This window comes from Ovis canadensis, chromosome 1 (assembly GCF_042477335.2).
Source record: "Ovis canadensis isolate MfBH-ARS-UI-01 breed Bighorn chromosome 1, ARS-UI_OviCan_v2, whole genome shotgun sequence".
NCBI lineage: Eukaryota > Metazoa > Chordata > Mammalia > Artiodactyla > Bovidae > Ovis > Ovis canadensis.
Window position 1 is genome coordinate 101608764 of NC_091245.1, and position 20940 is coordinate 101629703.

General features: G+C 35.6%; 1 protein-coding gene across 1 annotated transcript; it reads right to left on the reverse strand.

The window, feature by feature from the left end:
• Nucleotides 1-666: 666 nt before the first annotated feature.
• Nucleotides 667-19742, reverse strand: HORMAD1 (HORMA domain containing 1). The gene is made up of 15 exons (XM_069603667.1): nucleotides 19662-19742; nucleotides 19068-19125; nucleotides 18072-18216; nucleotides 16473-16536; nucleotides 16035-16071; nucleotides 13931-13951; nucleotides 13639-13665; nucleotides 10767-10834; nucleotides 10122-10273; nucleotides 8696-8955; nucleotides 7203-7269; nucleotides 7045-7118; nucleotides 6221-6304; nucleotides 2457-2525; nucleotides 667-1337 (listed from the first exon to the last, which is right to left on the reverse strand). The coding sequence occupies exons 2-15, from the start codon at nucleotides 19098-19100 to the stop codon at nucleotides 1257-1259; spliced, it is 1182 nt and encodes a 393-aa protein (XP_069459768.1). The 5' UTR covers nucleotides 19101-19125; nucleotides 19662-19742; the 3' UTR covers nucleotides 667-1256.
• Nucleotides 19743-20940: the final 1198 nt, after the last annotated feature.

Here is a 20940-nt window from a genome sequence, read left to right on the forward strand (position 1 = left end):
TCCAATGAAAGAAACTTGGTAGCTAGAGGAAAGAGGGCTGCGATCCCCACCCCCATTAAACCGGCCAATCAAAGCGTTTAGTGAGCTATCACCAGCTTCCGATCTACAAAGGTTTTTGTTGGGCAGTCTCAGTGTAGCAGGTGTGTTCTGTAGCAGTGTATACTGGGACAATTAGGTGAGATGAGTTGGGATCCAATAAAGCTAAGAATACATAAACATTTAAAAATTGGTTGTTTTCGACAATTAGCTTATCCCTAACTTTCCTGTTCCAGAAAAGCCCGATCTGGGTCAGTTTGTGGACGTTTATTTGGTTTACATTAAACAGGATAGGCACATTTCTACCACAGCATTCATACTAACATTTCCCATTACTGTTTCTCACTGGCAAGTTCATGGATAATGTATATTTTTTTAGAATATGGCTGCTGAAAATGCAAGAGGCAAACAGACTAAGTTTTAAGCCTTCCTTTTCTAGAGCACAGGAAATACTAAAGTCTAGAACCGGGTCCCAGGTTTCTCACTGAAGGCACAATATCTTTCACATTACCATCCAAAAGTTCTAGGAAGTGTGCTCAACTCTTGAAAAAAATATCTACCAAAATGATTTCAAAATTAGTGCCTAAACATTTTCTACTATTTAAATAAAAAGTAGAAGCCATGAAAGAGTCTAGATGCTGAACAATATTTTATTTATGCTGCCAAAAATGCTAGATTTTAAAATCAGTCATTTTGTCTTGTAAAAATTATTTTAAAAGGTAAAACACCAATTTTAAATTGTACATTATATATTATCATGTTAATACACTGTGTCAAAGTACTGAAGACATTGTTTTAATAAGACAATTAACAGCGTGTTAAACTGTAGTTTTAACAGGTAAAAAGTAAATTTCTAGAAAAATTTAATACAAAAATAAACATCATTTACTTCAAAAAATGGCTTTTAGAGGGCCTTAAAAAATTAATGTGTTTAAAGGAACTGTCTGCCAAAATGGGAGATACATCAATATCGAGAGGATAATTAATAGAATTATGACACTGGTACTTCTGTTTTTATACAGAAGTTCTCTTGAATTTGTCTCAGATAAGATTAAGGATCACAATATGATAGTCAGTTAAGGATTCATTTTAGTGTGCTGACTGCTTAAGACCATATATACGTTTTCAGAGGTAGGACAAACACACCTTAAAATAGCAATATAGCGACCTTTAGTTTAAATGTTGTGAAGAACTCTGCAAACATGCAGAAAAAAAAAATTTTATATACGCTCCTTCGGTTCACTAAACTTTCTTCTTTTTGGCACTGACTCCTGACTAGAAGAATCAAAGGGATGAAGGACCTGTCAAAAGAAAACAATTACTAAGAATACTTTCCAGTTTAAATATCTTTAATTTTAGAGGTTTTTTTTATGTCTGAGTTTCCTTCTTCCCTTTCTTCCTTCCTCCCTCCATTTCTTCCTTTTAAAATTTTGTTATTTATATCTCCTAATGGCTGCTGAATACAGTTTTGCAAAGTATAAGGTTTTCATTAGGGATGCTGGAGTACTTAGAAGATTTGATATTATGTCCTCAAAATAGTAGAACTTCCCTGGTAGCTCAGTTGGTAAAAAATCTGCCCCCAGTGCAGGCAACTGCCTTCAATGCAAGAGATCTGGGTTTGATCCCTGGGTTGGGAAGATCCCCTGGAGAGGAAATGGCAACCCACTCCAGTATTCTTGCCTGAGAAATCCCACGGACAGAGGAGCCTGGCAGGCTATAGTCCATGGGGTTGCAAATAGTTGGACATGAGTTAGCAACTAAACCACCAACTCAAAACAGTAAAATATTTTGAGGGGAGTGAGAAGAGTCGGACATGACTGAGCGACTGAACCGAATAATACTCAAAATTGTGGTTGAAAACATATAAATATTTATCTCAGAAATGACAAATACATCATCTGATTTGCTAAAATAAGGTTCCAAATATAATACAACTTGTTATAGAATTTAGGTCAGAAAAATTTTCTAAGAGATGCTATATTTTTAGAGAACATGTGGATTTAGTAACTTAACTTGTTTCTACTTCAGTTTTAATCTGTAGAAAGCTCAGATGAAATCTGTGGCCCAATTTTAATTCTACATAAATAAAATGGCCTGAGTATTCTTGTACTTTCATTTTTTTCTTATCCTATTCATATTTTTCCTGATGTTGATTTTTATTTTATACATTCCTCCAACTATTTCAAATCATTCATGGAATAAGACAGTAAATGTTTACATGGGAAAATTAATAAAACAATGTACCACATTTTATTTTAAAATGACCCAATTTTTTAGAATCGAATATATTTAAACAAGATCTGAAAACTAGAGCTTTGAGGTATATCCAGGGATATCATATTTATCATTAACTTAATCTACAGCAATAATATTCTGATACTTGCCATTTCATTCAACCTATATATTATTATAAGACTTACTGTTTTCCCAGATTCAAGCTGAGTTCTCTTCCGATTGTCCTTAGATTTTACTTGTTGATTTCCATTAGCCTCCACAAAGATAGAATAATTACCAATTGGTTATTTCTCAAAGAACAATCAGCATGATTGTTCAACCACAGGCAACTATATGCAGTTTTTTTTAAAAAAAACTTTACTGAGATATAATTCAGATACATAAAATTCATCCATTTAAAATATACAAACTTCAGTGATTTTAAGTATATTCACAGAGTTGTGCAACCATCACAGCAGTCAATTTTAGAGCACTTTCATCCTCTAAAAGGCTTCCCAAGTGGCACTAGTGGTAAAAAAAAAAATCTGCCTGTTGATGCAGGAGACACAAAAGACCTGAATTTGATCCCTTAGTTGGGAAGATCCCCTTGGAGTAGGAAATGAGAACCCACTTCAGTATTCTTACCTGGAAAACTTCATGAACAGAGGACCCTGGTGGGCTACAGTTCATGAAGCCCCAAAGAGCTGGACATGACTGAGCACACAATATATCCTCTAAAAAGAAATCCTGTACTCTTAAAACTATCACTCCACTATTCCCTCATTCTTTCACAGCATTAAGACTTTGTCTCTATAGAAATCCTTATTTTGGACTTTCATATAAATGGAACCATATAATGTTTTTGCATGTGTGTGTGTATGATTGGTTTCTTTCACTGAGCATAATGTTTTCAGGGTTCATCCAAGTTGTAGCATGGACTGATACTTCATTCCTTTTTACGGCTGAATAATAGTCTACTGTATGGATATACCACATTTGTTTATCCATTCATTTGTTAAGAACATTTAGGGTTTTTCCCCATCTTTTGGCTATTGTGAATAATGCTACACATACAATTTTTAAAATGAATATTAGATGATGACAAGTTATTCATTTTCATAGTATTATCCTCCAAAAGTACATATTTATTTTCTGATGCTTGAAATGTACTTTTCAATAACTTCCTTACTATATATATTAAATATCTTCACTTCCTGCCTGTTTCTAACCATAATTCAGTCACTATTGACAAAATTAGGAGTACTTCGGTGGAGTAAAGGATAGTAAAGGATACTCATCTTAAATAGAAGCTGCCTAGAAATAACATTTTGCTGCTAGAGGTAGTAATTTTTGGAATTCTTTTATTTCTTGCTTGCCAGTTCTAACTTTCCATCAAGAATGTGGGAAAAAAAGGACACCTAAAAATGGCACTATCATCAGTGGTGTTCTGGTAAATGTTTAACAACCAGTTCTCTGGGAGAAATAAATCCTGAGTTAAGGCATGGCCAACGGACTGGAAAAGGTCGGTTTTCATTCCAATTCCAAAGAAGGGCAATGCCAAAGAATATTCAAACCACGTACAATGTGCTCATTTCACATGCTAGCAAGGTAATCTTCAAAATCCTTCAAACTAGGCTTCAACAATACACGAACCAAGAACTTTCAGATGCACAAGCTGGATTAGGAAAAGGCAGAAGAACCAGAGATCAAATTGCCAACATCCCCTGGATCACAGGAAAAGCAAGGGAATTTCAGAAAAACATCTACTTCTGCTTCATTGACTATACCAAAGCCTTTGACTGTGTGGATCACAACAAACTACAGAGAACTCTTCAAGAGAAGGGGGTACCAGACCACCTCGTGAGAAACCTGTATGCAGGTCAAGAAGCAACAGTTAGAACTGGACATCAAACAATGCACTTCTTCAAAATTGGGAAAGGAGTATGTTAAGGCTATATATTGTTACCTGGCTTATTTAACTTATATGTAGAGTACATCATGTGAAATGCTGGGCTGAATGAAGCACAAGTTGGAATCAAGATTGCTGGGAGAAATATCAACAACCTCAGATATGCACATGATACTACCCTAATGGCAGAAAACAAACAGGAACTAGAGGGCCTCTTGATGAAGATGAAAGAGGAGAGTGAAAAGGCTGACTTAAAAGTCAACATTCAAAAAACTACCATCATGGCACCCAGTCCCATCACTTCATAGCAAATAGATGGGAAAAAATGAAACAGTGACAGATTTTTTTTCTTGGGCTCCAAAATCACTGCAGATGGTGACAGCAGCCATGAAATCAAAAGACATTTGCTCCTAGGAAGAAAAGCTACATCCAACCTAGACAGCATGGCATCACTTTATCAACAAAGGTCTGTCTAGTTAAAGCTATGGTTTTTCCAGTAGTCATGCATGGATGTGAGAGTTGGACCATAAAGAAGGCTGAGCACTGAAGACTTGATGCTTTTGAACTGTGGTGCTAGGGAAGATTCTTGAGAGTCCCTTGGACAGCAAGGAGATCAAACTAGTCAATCCTAAAGGAAATCAACCCTGAATATTCATTGGAAGGACTGATGCTAAGCTGAAGCTCCAATACTTTGGCCACCTGAAATGAAGAGCCGACTCGTTGGAAAAGATACCAATGCTGGGAAAGACTGAAGGCATGAGAAGGCGATGACAGAGGATGAGATGGTTGGATGGCATCAACAACTCAATGGACATGAGTTTAGCAAACTCTGGGAGATGGTGAAGGACAGGAAGCCTTGGCATGCCACAATCCATGGGGTTGCAAAGAGTCAGACATGACTGTGCAACTGAACAACAACAATGCTGTGAATACTTTCATTATGTCCAGTTTCAAGGTAGGTAGGAAAAACATAATGTCACTGAATGAAGAGGGGGAAAGAAATCCTTCAGCATACCACTGTTAAGAGTGTGCCATTTGTTTCCTAACTTTGGATATCTTTTTTTTGCTGAGCTGTACAGCACGTGGGATCTTAGCTACCTGACCAGGGATTGAACCTGTGCCCCTGCAGCAAAAGCATGGAGTAATAACCACCGGCCTGCCAGGGAATTCCCTGATATAATAGCTCATATATTTTATAGAATGCTTTTTATTCACCTTTGAACCTTGGAGAGTAACTTAAAAGACCTAAAATAAAATATAAACCTCTATTTGCATACATGCTAAATTGCCTCAGTTGTGTCCTCCTCTGTGACTCTATGGACCACAGTCCACCAGGCTCCCCTGTTCATGGGATCCTCCAGGCAAGAATACTGGAGTGGGTTGCCACTTCCCACTCCAGGGGATCTTCCCGACCCAAGGATGGAACTCGTGTTCTCTTGCGTCTCCTGCATTGGCAAATGGGTTCTTTACCACTAGTGTCACCTGGGAAGCCCAAATCTCAGTTTAGTACAACTCAGATAAAAAACTAAAATAAAGTAGTGGTGTTTTTTCTTTAAAATATTAGATTCCCTTTATGTAAGATATGTATGTATATATACTTTAATGTATAATTATTTTTAATGTCTTATTAATAAGATAACCTACTCACAAGATAGAGCATGGGAACACTTTAGCATTCCTGGGAATTTCCTGGGAGTCTGGGAATAGAGGAGGGTAGTGTCACTATCCTGAGGAAGTCTGGAGGACAGTGTCACTTCTCAAAGCTCCTCTGCATTTCCCTCTCCACTGCACCTTCAGTGAAATTAACCATTCTTTCCCTTGTGTCTCTGTAGCCTATTCTGACTGCTATCATAGTGCTATATCACTGCTTGTTTACCTCAAATTACTAAACTTTAAGCTAAGAGCATATTATATTTCCAGTACCTAGTAAAGTGACACATATTAATAGTATGTGCTTACTAAATGTTGGTCCAATAAATGAAGTATTCAAAGCAAAATAAACTCAACTACGGGGAAAATTACAAGGTTAGAATGAAATCAAATCTAAAGAGATGCCTTTACCATTTTATTCTGAAAAATTTTTCCACTTCTTGTTTTGCTTTCAGACACATCAAGCTCAGATGTTTTACTGACTAACTGTTCAACCTAGAAAAGAAAATAATTACATGAAACCACTAAAACAATACAAGAGAAGCTTTTCATAATAATGGGGGTCAAAAACTCAATCACATAAAATTTAGGGTCTTGCTATTTTGAGTTAATTAAAGTCAATAATTTTGTGTTGATTCTTACTGTCATAAAAAGTACAAAGGTAAAGATACTGAAACTGACTCTGTACACTGTACATTGACCATTCACTGAATTGAGAAAGATTGAAATTATCACTAGATACCACTCTTTCAGAAGAAAAGAACTTCAGCCCACACCCACTGGAGAAGGGCTGTGCAGAAGAAGGTAGGCAATCATCAGCCCCATTATTTTCAGGTTGATTTTTTCTAAATGTTATTTCAGGATTTTACTATATTTAGAAAAACAAAATTAAACATGTTCTGCTCCAAGGCAACAAAAATGTATTATACACTCCATTTGCAAATACAAAGGTGGTTGATTTAAATTAATAATTGCTTAAGATACTATTTACCTCTGAAATTCTGAGATTCTTTGAACAGTATTTAGGTTTATTCCTAAACAAATCAAACAATAATGCACTCAAAACTTTTCAATATATAATTCCCAAATTTTGTTAGTAAGCATTCTTAATAACTAATTTTCATCTAAAATACCTAGAATATAAGAAAATCTGAGAAATAATCAGATAAGCATATAAGAATCTGTCTTTTGAAAAAATTCAAGTTAAAAATGAGATAGAACTATGAAGTTTATACCTGAGAATGAGAAATTGAAAAATCTGGACTTCCTTTAGATTTCATTTCATCTTCCTCACAAACCAAACCTGCTTCTGTTAAGAAAATAAATAAAAGAGTTAAAATGGTATAAAATTGAATTGGAAATGAATTAATTTACATTTTCATTAACTTCTCACCTCTATGTACAGAACAGCCAGGGTTTTTTTCCGGTTCTTCCATTTTAGTTTCAGTGTCAAACTCATCCTACATAATGACATGAAGGAAAAAAATGGACACATTCCAAAAAGAAATTAAAGCAACTGGGTAGTATTTATTAACGAGCTTGTTTTACATGAAGGTTAAATATAATATAACACTACAATGACCTCACGCTTTTTGCAAATAAAGTGGTCTTATACTTATTATAAGGCAGCTTATTTATCCAAAGTATAAAATCCTACTTTTCTTTACTTTGTAAGACTGCTTTAAGGTAGACAGTAAAAATACACAACTTTCTGAAAAATGTATGATGACTCTAAGAACCCCAGATCTTACTATCGTTTGAGAGCACTGAATTAGACATGGTAACACAATAAGCTACAACTTCCGTAGCTCTGAAATTTTTGTATAGATACTAGTATAAACTCTGAACCCTCTTCAGGGAGTTGGGAAAGGATAAGCACAGTTATGGTATGACATAAAAAGACATATAAAGTATGTCTACTTTATTATTCTCCTTGTGACATACGTCAAAGAGCTTTAAATATTTTAAAGAATGCTTCATAAATCCCAGCCATTTTTGTTTATAAAGCAAGACTGGCATTTAGGTTTAGGAAGACGATTCCTTCTTGACTGAACTGGTTGAAAATTGAGTTTTCTATTTGTAAGGATTTGGCTACAGAGCCTAAAACAGAATAGTTAGTCCCTATCATAAGAACTGTGATCATAATTTAGAATAAAATGAGAGAAAACCACAAAGGTGAGATTAAAGAACAAACAATAATGATGAAAGATTTTCTGGGAATGAGGCTGTAATTTAAAAAAAATCTTTTTTAAATAGTTCAATTCATCCATCCATTCAACCAATATTGAGAATACATTCTGACTCTAAATGCTAGGTACAGAAGAAATACAAAGCTGAATAAGACACTTTTCCTGACTTCCAGGAACTTCCAAGCTCCTTCAGGACACTGATTTTCAGGCCCTGAAGAAATTCAACCACAGGCTTACATGAGCACTTAATAAGGGTGTTGAAGAAAAGATTTCAGCATTAGTCTGGGTGACTGGAGTCATTCAGTGGTTTTCTTTTCTTTTTTTTGAACCCAGACCCAGATAGTGAAAGTGCCAAGTCCTAACCACGGGACCACCAGGGGATTCCATGGTTTTCAAATTATGCTCCAGACAAAGGGGTTTTCTTAAGAGTCCACCATGAGGGTAGGTGAGACGGTGAATGGCTGGGCCTCTAGGACCATTCCCTACTTCATTCACAATAGTTGTGCTTTTAAATTTCTGAGAATAATATTCTTCGCACCCACGTGAAAAGTTTTAAAACCACAAGCCTAAACCTTCTTTATGGTACCTTTCAAACTTGAGTTTATGGTGATAATAAGTATTTATAGCTACTGAAGTACTCAGAATTCAATAAAACATTCATTACTACTGTACTTTGTAACTCCTTAAGTATACTTACACTTATGTAATGCTCCTGGTCATCTTCTAAATCATCTTTGTCCGTAAGAATTTTTTGAAGTGGTGTTTTTAATTGTTTTGGTGATAATATACCTGAACCAATGTTTTCCATTCGTTCCCTCTCAGTGGTCACTTTTACTTTGAAGGTGTGAAAAGGCGTTGGTACTTCTCCCACATTTAAGTACATAGGCTCCCCTTCAAATATCACTCCTTCACAATCACCATCCTTAAAACCAGGAGGCTGGTAATCTGGGGGTGTAACTGCAGAAAAGTAAGTATAAACTATGTTGTTCATGAAATTGAAGAAAATATATTAATTTTATTATAGAATATACTGCATATTAAAGAAGTTTTAAATAGTATAGAAGGACATACAATAATAAGTAAAATGCAGTCTCCTACTATCTCAAAGTTCCTATTTTATTCCTTAAAGGTAAACTTTTTTCCTTACACTTGACTAGCTATGTGACTTGAGGAAACTATTTGTCATTCTTGATTCAGTTTCCTCATCTGTCAAGAGGGGAAAATACTAGCACCAACCTCCTAGGGTCACTGTGGTATTGAAGTCTATAAAATGATCAGAACAGAACTGACACAGAGGAAGTATTCACTAAATGTTAGTTATTATTGTTGATGCTTTGTGTTCTTCTAGAAGATACTATGCATGTTATATATATATATATATACATATATATATATATATATATTCTTAAAAAACACAAATGAAGTCATAGTCTTCTGTACCTAGCTGCTTTTAACATCACTTTTAAATCTGCTTTAATATTTTTTGGATAATAATTTAACAGCACATTCTTTTAAATAGCTTGCACAGCATTCTATTATATAGATACACTATAATTTACTTACTCAATCCTCCAATAAAGAACATTCAATGTTAAATTTCCAGTTTGTTTCCATTTAACAAATGCAATAATGCATAAACATATAACCTTGCATATTTGTCTTTGTATATTCCCAAGATACTTTTCTAGCTACAGAATTTCAGGATTAAAGAAAATTTAATATTTTAAATATTTTAAAGAGAATTTAAAATTTTTATATTGCCAAATAGTCCTCTTAAAATGTTATATGGCACATTAATGGTTACATTCCATCAAGAGTATACGAAAGTGCTTGCTTCCCCCTACATCCCTGCCAATAATGATTTCATAAGTTGTATGATCTGGTAAGTCATTGCTTCATTTCTTTAGTTATGAATGAGGCTGAGGTTCAAATGGACATGTTCTTATCACTGGAGAAGTGTACGTTTTTTTCAAATACCAACATAAAATATAAATTTTATAATTAAAATATTATATATATAAAAAAATTTAGGTGCCTAAAAATATTTGGGATGTAAACCAACTGTTTCATTAATAAGAAAATATACAGGTACCAACTAAAACAGGATGATCTGGAAATAGTACCTTCATCATAGTAAAAAAGTTTCATGGTCAAACAAACATCATTAGGTAAAGGTCCCAGATTTTGCATTAGAATATAAATCTTGCGAATGAGAAGAATACTTGCTTTCTTGGTGTCAGCAGATGACATATTAGGTTCACTGCTTTGGTTTTTACTAGAAGAGAATCACACAGTTTCTTTTATGACATCCATGGCTTCTAATAACATAACTTCATGTTTTACTACTTAAGATTCTTATTCTTATTAATGTATCAAGTTGTTAAAAGTTACAATTTCATGTGTTTAATACCACTATTATAAAAAATTTAATATCATTGTTAATATTATAATTCTAAATTAATTTACATATGTTAATACACATTTTATGTAAGACTTTTTAAAGGACACAAATGATGAATTTTATTGTATTTCTAATCACATAAGCATACAATAGATTTCCTACTCTTTGGCTCTGTTTCACAATTAAAATATATACAATTATCTGTAGAATTCTGGCTTGCAGCCACTCCAAAGATATTTTGTATCTTTGATAGTACATTAGGGATGTTCGAGAATTTCAGAATTATTTCTAAAGTTTAGCTGTACAGTATTATTATGAATAAGTGGTAATCTGCAATATGAAGAGAGAACTATAGAATAATAATTACCTTGTGAAGTCCATGACTGGTCCATTATTGGTGTACTTGAATTTAAATTGGTAACATTCTGAAATTGTCTAAAATAGAAAATATCATAGTTACGAATCTGATATATAATACTGGTGGCTATCACGATGGTGTGATCACTCACCTAGAGCCAGACATCCTGGAATGTGAAGTCAAGTGGGCCTTAGGAAGTATCACTACAAACAAAGCTAGTGGAGGTCATGGAATTCCAGTTGAGCTATTTCAAATCCTGAAAGATGATGCTGTGAAAGTGCTACATTCAATATGCCAACAAATTTGGGAAACTCAGCAGTGGCCACAGGACTCGAAAAGGGCAGTTTTCATTCCAATCCCAAAGAAAGGCAATGCCAAAGAATGCTCAAACTACCACACAATTGCACTCATCTCGCACACTAGTAAGGTAATGCTCAAAATTCTCCAAACCAGGCTTCAGCAATACGTGAACCATGAACTTCCAGATGTTCAAGCTGGTTTTAGAAAAGGCAGAGGAACCAGAGATCAAATTGCCAACATCTGCTGGATCATTGAAACAGCTAGAGAGTTCCAGAAAAACATCTATTTCTGCTTTATTGACTATGCCAAAGACTTTGACTGTGTGGATCACAAGAAACTGTGGAAAATTCTGAAAGAGATGGGTCAGACCACCTGACCTGCCTCTTGAGAAACCTGAATGCAGGTCAGGAAGCAACAGCTAGAACTGGACATGGAACAACAGACTGGTTCCAAATAGAAAAAGGAGTACGTCAAGGCTGTTTATTGTCACCCTGCTTATTTAACTTATATGCAGAGTACATCATGAGAAATACTGGGCTGGAGGAAGCACAAGATGGAATCAAGATTTCTGGGAGAAATATCAATAATGTCAGATATGCAGATGACACCACCCTTATGGCAGAAAGTGAAGAAGAACTAAAGAGCCTCTTGATGAAAGTGAAAGAGGAGAGTGAAAAAGTTGGCTTAAAGCTCAACATTCAGAAAACTAGGATCATGGCATCTGGTCCCATCACACAGTGTCAGACTTTATTTTTCTGGGCTCCAAAATCACTGCAGATGGTGACTGCAGCCATGAAATTAAAAGACGCTTACTCCTTGGAATGAAAGTTATGATCAACTTAGACAGCATATTAAAAAGCAGAGACATTACTTTGTCAACAAAGGTCCGTCTAGTCAAGGCTATGGTTTTTCCAGTGGTCACGTATGGATGTGAGAGTTGGATTATAAAGAAAACTGAGCACCAAAGAATTGATGCTTTTGAAGTGTGGTATTGGAGAAGACTCTTGAGAGTCCCTTGGGCTGGAAGGAGATCCAACCAGTCCATCCTAAAGGAGATCAGTCCTGGGTGTTCATTGGAAGGACTGATGTTGAAGCTGAAACTCCAGTACTTTGGCCACCTGATGTGAAGAGCTGACTCATTGGAAAAGACCCTGATGCTGGGAAAGATTGAAGGCAGGAGGAGAAGCGGACGACAGAGGATAAGATGGCTGGATGGCATCACCGACTCGATGGACATGGGTTTGGGTGGACTTCGGGAGTTGGTGATGGACAGGGAGGCCTGGCGTGCTGCAGTTCATGGGGTCGCAAAGAGTCAGACATGACTGAGTGACTGAAGTGAACTGAACTGGTGGCTAAGTAGCTATGTATAGATTTTTTTATGTCTCACCATTTAATAATTCTTTCTGCATGATAATCCATATTCATCCATTGAAACTTTCCAATCCTAAATAGTCAATTCCAGGGCCTGGGATTTGGGACTTCAGTGCCGGTAAGATACTTATTCCCCACTCACTGCAATTTATGTTTTACATACCAGAGGGAAGGAACTCCTTAATAGGCAGGTAAGGGAGGCAGCACATCTTTTCCACTAACAGAATGGTTAAGCACAGGACTTAAATCCTTACTATATGGTAAGCACAAGCATTACTATAAACAAAGCTAGTGGAGGTGATGAAATTCCAGCTGAGCTATTTCAAATCATAAAAGATGCTGCTCCTAAAGTACTGCACTCAATATGCCAGCAAATTTGGAAAACTCAGCAGTAGCCACAGGCCTGGAAAAGATCAGTTTTCATTCCAATTCCAAAGAACAGCAATGCCAAAGAATGTTCAAACTTCTATACAGTTGCACTTATTTTACACGCTAGCAAGTAATGTTCAAAATCCTTCAAGCTAGGCTTCAACAATACATGTACTGAGAACTTCCACATGTACAAGCTGGATTTAGAAAAGGCAGAAAAGAATTTAGAAAAGGCTCCAGGTGCGTGGACTCAGAAGTTGTGTAGCACTGGCCTAGTAGCTCCAGGGCATATAGGATCCTCCTAACCCAGGGATCAAACCTGTGTCCCTTGCATTGGCAGGCGGATTCCTAACCACTAGATCAGCAGGGAAGTATACCGTTTTGTTTCTCTGGTTTTCCCTTTCACTTCTTATAACCCTTTCTTTAATTGTCAGATGAACAGGTAGATGTAATTGGATTAGGGTTTACAGTCAAAGATCAAGGATTAGCATCTTATTTTTCTAAAACTCAACTCCTTTTATAATTCTATAAAAAGAAGACCGTTAAAAATAAGAACACTGTAAAAGATCAGAAGTCAGGAGATTTAGGTTATTTCTAATGGTTTGTATCTTTGTGGCCTTGAATCAGTCACACAAATCTCCCTTGTAGTTAAAGACGTTAATCTGTTTAAGGGTAACAATACACGCCTTGTCTTAACTCAGAAGTCTTTATGAAGTTCAAATGTGAAAATATATGTGAAAGTGCATTGACAAAAGTACAGTTAAAGCATTAGAAACTATTATACTTTTATGTTACTTATAGATATTAGAGGCATTATGTTTCTTTACTAACTTAAACATACCTGAGGGTCTTCTGGATTGGTGTACACCTATTTAAAAACAATTTACAACTGAGTTACATAAGTTACATATAAGGAGAACTAAACTGGATATTTTGATTAAAATATTAAATGAATTCAGTAAAGCAAAATACAGAACAACCCACCCACTCACAACAAAATTACTTTTTTCTAATGAACAGATCAGTGGTTTGTATCAAATGATATAATAAATAGATGGTTTCAGCATTATTTAATTAAGCAATGCTGAATTTAACAGTCTTTTATAAGGAACATACAATTTAAAAATACTTACAGCTAGAACAACCATCCTCAGCTGAAATATAACAAAGAACAAAAATCTTATTTTTATTCTATATTTTTGCATGATGGATCATAAGAATTATTTGTCCTATTTCAACATTTATTCCTAATGAAAATAATCTCAGAAAAAACAAACTTCATTTGTTGCAGGTAAAGCGGTATCTCAAATATCCTTCCCTATTCCCCCAAATATTTATTTCTAGCTATCTTATTGAAAGTCGAAATTTCTATCACTGACTTAAGCAAATGAGGCATTACTGCCAGTTAAAAGGAAAATACATATTGTGAAATAACTCATTAAATCTTACCCAATATGAGAACTGGTTTTGAGAAAAACAGTTCAGGGCCCTGCTCGTTGAGTAAAGGGAAGAGACTTTGGGGCCTAACAGAATAGAGAATCACAGGAAATCATTCACTCTAGTAATCTGCCAAAATCCAAGTCACCCTTAATTTGGATCTTTTCCTTATACTCCAGAACCAATCTATCAACAAATCCAATCAGTTCTGTCAGATACATCCTGAATCTTTTCATTTTTTTTCCTTTGTCATCCTGGTCTATATGTGTGTGTGCTCAGTTGCTTCAGCCCGTGTCTGACTCTGGGCAACCCTATGGACTGTAGCCTGCCTGGCTCCTCTGTCCATGAGATTCTCCAGACAAGAATATCAGAGTGGGTTGCCACGCCCTCCTCTGGGGAATCTTCCTGACCCAAGGATCAAACCTGGGTCTCCTGCATTGTGGGAGGATTCTTTACCACTGAGCCACCAGCAAAGCCCCATCCTGGTCTAAGACACCATTATTTTTCATCAGTACTTCTGTAATGGATTAAGTGTTATTGATCTTAATTACAATCTTTTTCTCCTTTGATGGCATATTCTCTAAATAGCAAAGTGATTTTTCTTTTAATTTAAAATATAAATCTAATGATGATACATTTCTACTCAAATCTTTCAAATGGCTTTTATTGTACCTAAAATAAAGTCCAAGCTCTACCTACTCAGCCCTGAATGCTCTGGCCCTGGCTCTCCACAGGTTCATCTCCTGCCACTCTCTTGCTCTGCTCATCACACTCCAATCATTCTGGCCTTCTTTTTTTTCCTTGAACTGGCCAAATTCCCCTCCAACTCTTTGCATTTGCTGCTCTGACAGGAATATTCTCCCAATATCAATGCCTAACTGGTTTCCTCTAATTCAAGTCTCAGCTTAAGTATCACCTCCTCAGAGAAGCTCTTCAGACCACCTACCCAATCTAAAGTTACACCATCTCTCCATTTGCCACATTCTTTTTCTTAAAATGTTAATGGCATCTAACACAATTGGATGTTATCTAATCTCCTTGTTTTATTGGCTGTTTCCCCATTATAGAAGAGGCCCTCTTTGTCTTGTTGACCATTTTAACTTTCCAGCTCCTACCTAGAATATATGTGCCTAGCACAGAACAGGCACTCATTTAATGAATATTAAAAACATAATGTCTTAATGAAGAAGGCTGGTGACCATGGATAAAATTTTATCTTTTTCATAATTTTTTAGAGTTAGATTTGCTTTGTTGATATAAATGTAAGCTCAGTAAGTATATATAAAACCTTGTCACAGTTTAACCTAGACTACATGTAAGTTTATTTTTAAATTCTCATGAAGAATAATTTATTACATTATTAGTATAAATATGATTTTAGAAGGCATGTGAAACTAATGAAAGAACTATTTCAAAGGATGTTTTAATTCATTAAGTTTTTATAAGTTAATATATGTTATTAATGCAAATGGGGCTTCCCAGGTGGTGCTAGTGGTAAAGAACCCATTTGCCAGTACAGGTGACATGACAGATACAGGTTCAGTCCCTGGATGGGGAAGATCTCCTGGAGAAGGGTATGGCAAATGAGTGCTAATAATCAAAACTGGCTTGTCAAAATTTGTTAAGTAATAATTCTGTTAGCTTTAAGTGAGTTGAATATGAATCTTTAAAATATTCAAACTTTTAGCTTTGGGCTGGCCTATACCCAAGTTAGTTTAAATTAATCTTTTACTATATGGTAACTGTTTTACATTTGTAGAATATAAACTATGAAAAAAGAATAAAGAGATATTGACTTACATATTTTTTGTGTAAAGCATCATAGCATCCTAACATCCTAAAAAGTAAATAAGGATTCATTTTTAGACTGAATTCACTTCCAGAAAATAGTTCTTTTAATGTCTCATTATCTCATTACTAATATACAATTATTATTAATAATGAAGCTCCCTTATTTACTAGCTTAAACAATAAAACAAAACAATGTGGTAGAAATATAAAATGTCAATAGGGGATTGAAAAAAAGGAAAACAGAGAAACAAAAATAGGAAAATTAAGCCTGCTCACATGGAGCATGAAATAAAGAAAAATTTAATGCAAAAATCCAAAGATCTGCAGAAGTGGTATCCAGCATAAAAGGGGGAAATCACTAAAACTGGGTTAAACACTTAAATGTATACAAGGTACCAAAAAAATATTTAAGAAAAATAATTTTCTTTCATTATTTATTTTACTTACCACTTCACTAACTGTGTAGATCCTGGACAATTTTTATCTTCTCTCAGAATTTTGACACAAAGATCTAAATACAAAAGTAAGGATACAGAGATACTTAAGATTAGTAAGCATCAAAAAACTTAAATGAAGATTATTTTCTTCAGTTGTATATTACAGGTTTATTATTAATAGCAATGAACTTCCAGATGATTGATGTTAATAAAATTAAAGAAAGAAAGGTTGCATGGAAACAAATCATCTTTTTATCCTTATTATAAAATAGCATCATAATTGCCTAGGATGAATGTTGGTGGAGAGAAAAAAATTTCCATTTTAAAAGATATAGAACACTTAGATACAATGTTTTCATGAAATTGTCATCTAAGATTCTTAGAAAATTTGCTCTGGCCCCTTATCCCAATTAAATACTTGCAAAAGGCCAAGAAGTTAAAAGGCTATCAGACAGAGCCCTGCAAGGAAGCAATTAGTAATACAGCGGAAAGGACTAAGATCAGTCAGTCTCAGGTTTCATATGTGAAAAACATGAATAGTATCTAACTTATAGGCCTGTAATATGAACTAACAAGATATCACACATTAACATGGTGCTTAACATATTGCCAACAAAGTTGGTGAACAATATAAGGTACACATTACGTGATGTATGGTAAATCATTATTATAGTATAAAATGGCTGTATTACTTTTACTTCTTTAAAATAACACTACAAGAACATACACTACCACTGTAGGAGACTATAAGCAATAGGATATTTTTACCTATTTATTTCATCATTATAAGAGTAATGTCAGGTGATATTATACTTGAGAGATGAGGGAAAATTTTATGATTAAGTGCTTTCAAAGGTATTGAATATACTTTGAAAAATCACTTACATGTCCAAACAAAAATTTGTATATAATTGTGGCATTATTTGAAAAGCCAAAAGTGGAAACAACCCAAATATTCATCAACTGGTAGTAGATAAATAAAATGTGGTATATTCATATAATGGAATATTATTCGGCAAAAAAAAGGCAGTAATCCAAGCTACAAAATGAATGAAACTTAAAAACATTATGTCAAGTGAAAGAAGCCAATTACAAAGGACCACATATTACATTATTTCATTTATTTATATGTTTAGAATAGGGAACAGAGAAGGCAATGGCACCCCACTCCAGTACTCTTGCCTGGAAAATCCCATGGACGGAGGAGCCTGGAAGGCTGCAGTCCATAGAGTCGCTGAGGGTTGGACACACTGAGCGACTTCACTTTCACCTTTCACTTTCATGTACTGGAGAAGGAAACGGCAACCCACTCCAGTGTTCTTGCCTGGAGAATCCCGGGGACAGGGGAGCCTGGTGGGCTGCCGTCTATGGGGTCGCACAGAGTCGGACATGGCTGACACGACTTAGCAGCAGCAGCAGCAGTGGTGAATATACCCAGAATCAATGAATTCTGCACTTTAAATCAGTGAATTGTTGGATATGCAAATCATATCTCAATACAGCTGCTATTATAAAAACAAACCCTTTAAGTAAAAAACTACCATTTTAGAGCAAGTCAAACTAAAAAATAACATGTTTAAAGAAAGTTTTAAAATAAACATTACGTTACCATCTAGATATCTCGTTCCATAAGCGCATTCTGGAAATATTCCTCTCAAATATGTGATGCAGGATACTGAAACTGCTAGGAGCCTCTTCACTAACACTAAAGACTGCTGCTCAGTTGATATCCTATTAGGAAATATCAGTGCACTCTAAAATTCAAGGGAAAGTAAAAACATTTTATTTAGCTTTACTAAAAACACAATCTCGGAGAGAGGAGGGAGGGGGGTTCAGGATGGGGAACACGTGTATACCTGTGGCGGATTCATGTTGATATATGGCAAAACCAATGCAATATTGTAAAGTAATTAACCTCCAATTAAAATAAATAAATATTTAAAAAAATAAAAATACAGTCTTCTTGAACTTAAAGTAGATCTAATATTTTTGCATAAACATGGTGCTTCTCCAAAATTCTTAACCATGGTGGTTAGAATCCCCAGAAAATCAGGATGGCTTCTACACTGTGAGGGAGTTTCCAGGGTGGCAGTCTAAAGGTAACAGGCAAAAACTGCTTAAATATCATTAGAAATCCCCTTGTAGGTTAACTGCATAACACATGGATAGATAGCACTGACTTTTCTATCTAATTTTTTCCTTCTTTTCTCTTTAGTCACTTACTGGGTTTAACACAGACTGGTAACTGTAGTGCAAGATATGTGAAGAGAAGACAATTTTATATCTGTGGGGCATAAAAATTCATGTTCTAGGAGAGGACTAATATTAGCGATAATTTCATCAAGGCAACGTAATAGCATTCACTGATACCTGATAATGCAAGCTGAATTTGAAGCGGCAATTTAATTCAATGCATCAAGCATCCAATAAAATTCTCCATTAATTCAAATTAGTTTAGCAAATATCTATATTTCTTACAACATGGAGTTTACTGGCATCATTAAACTCTCAAAGGTTCAACTTTTTCAAACATAAAAACACTTGATAATTCAAGAAACAATAAAATTAGCTAAATTAAAATATATTAAAATACAAGAAATCATACCATGGAAGTTCTCTGTAATTGTGCAGTGGCCATCTTCTGATATTTTCTTTAATCCAACCTTGTGACAGAAATACAAGCTTTAACTTCAGATCTTATTTTTATCTCTAATCTGGTTCACTACATGTAAAGTCAAGAGAGTTTTATGGGAATAAATAATGGGACTCTTTTTTTCTTACTTAGAATCTTTGAAAACAGAGGTTCATTTTGCTATAAAATTTAGTAAACTGTTCATTTCAAGCCGCTTGACTAGCAAGCCTGACACAAAAATGGGTTATTAAGAAAGCTCTTTAAAAGTCTTTTTTTTTTAAAGGGATTATCATGAAAGCGCTTTAAAAGAGTGCTTTTTTTTTTTAAAGCACAGTCTACTATTTTCTTCACTTCGCAGTATTCAAACATTGATAACACTGTACAGGTAGGTAATGAAAAACTGCCCCTGCCAAATCCTTTAAAATAATCTTTTAATTTTTGTTTTAAATTGGTAGTTTCCAAATGACCAAATCACGTAACTTTCCTTCCCGGAACTTGAGCATGGCTCTGGATATAACATATTGTCCTACGCTGTGGAACAACGGCACCCCACTCCAGTACTCTTGCCTGGAAAATCCCATGGACGGAGGAGCCTGGAAGGCTGCAGCCCATGGGGTCGCGAAGAGTCGGACACGACTGAGCGACTTCACTTTCACTTTTCACTTTCATGCACTGGAGAAGGAAATGGCAACCCACTCCAGTGTTCTTGCCTGGAGAATCCCAGGGACGGGGGAGCCTGGTGGGCTGCCGTCTATGGGGTCGCACAGAGTCGGACACGACTGAAGCGACTTAGCAGCAGCAGCAGCAGCAGTGGAACAACCATAAAACAGCAGTAAAACATATTTTAGATTTTTTGGACTGATTCAGATTTCTCATTTCTTTGATAAAAGTTTTGAGGGTTTTTTTTTTTTTCTTTTGGTGCCAATTTCATTTTTCTTAACCAGACAATTCATCTAGAAGAATTCACGGAAGAGTCTATTTACCGTGACCATTTACTGTTATCCTGTCAGGCCTGGACTGGATGCCAGAGTTCACCTAATCTCAAGACCTCTGTGAAAAAAAAGCAGGTATACATTTTCTCCCTCCCCTGAATGTTTCACCACTAAGATCTTAAGAAATTCAAAAGTAGATGGGAGGTAACGGAGAAGACATTATAAAGCAAAAGACGAAAAGAATGAAAACAAAAACGAAACAAATATGTATTACGTATCGTCTGAGAGTCGTGCCGACAGCAACCAGGGGACCGGAAAGAAACGGCACGCGCTCCCGTCTGTCGCGCATGCCCATTCCTTCAACGGTTGCCTGCGCAGGCGAGACAGTAGAGTTTGACCCCAGATTCAGGTCACCTTTCCCGCCAAGAGCAGCGCAAGGCTCGCTGGGAAACCCGAGAGTCTGAAGGTTTCCTTCTCAGGCTTCGCAAAAGCCACGTGCCCGCGGGGAAGGTTCATTGTGTGTGCCAAGCCCTCCCGTTGTACATAACCGTCTTACAGTGAACAAAGTGTTCTCAACAGCCATTTAATTAATCATGTTAATTTCTAATTGTTTTTACACTTTTGATTTTGTTACGGGATCTACCACATATTGCGTGCCTTCCCAGCTTACAGTCTCCTGTGTCTTCAGGAAACAGTTGCTCTAGCAGTCTCCTATCTAGATATTTCTACTTTGCTGTGTCTGTGCTGTGGGGACAGTAATAGCTTGAGTGTAATTAATGTCTCATTTAGAAGCAAAATAATACTCAGAGCTGGTAGGTAGTTAAAGATTGTCTAGTAATACAAACTTAGTTTGCAGATTGTTGTATGTATCTTTCATGCATTGGAGAAGGAAATGGCAGCCCACTCCAGTGTTC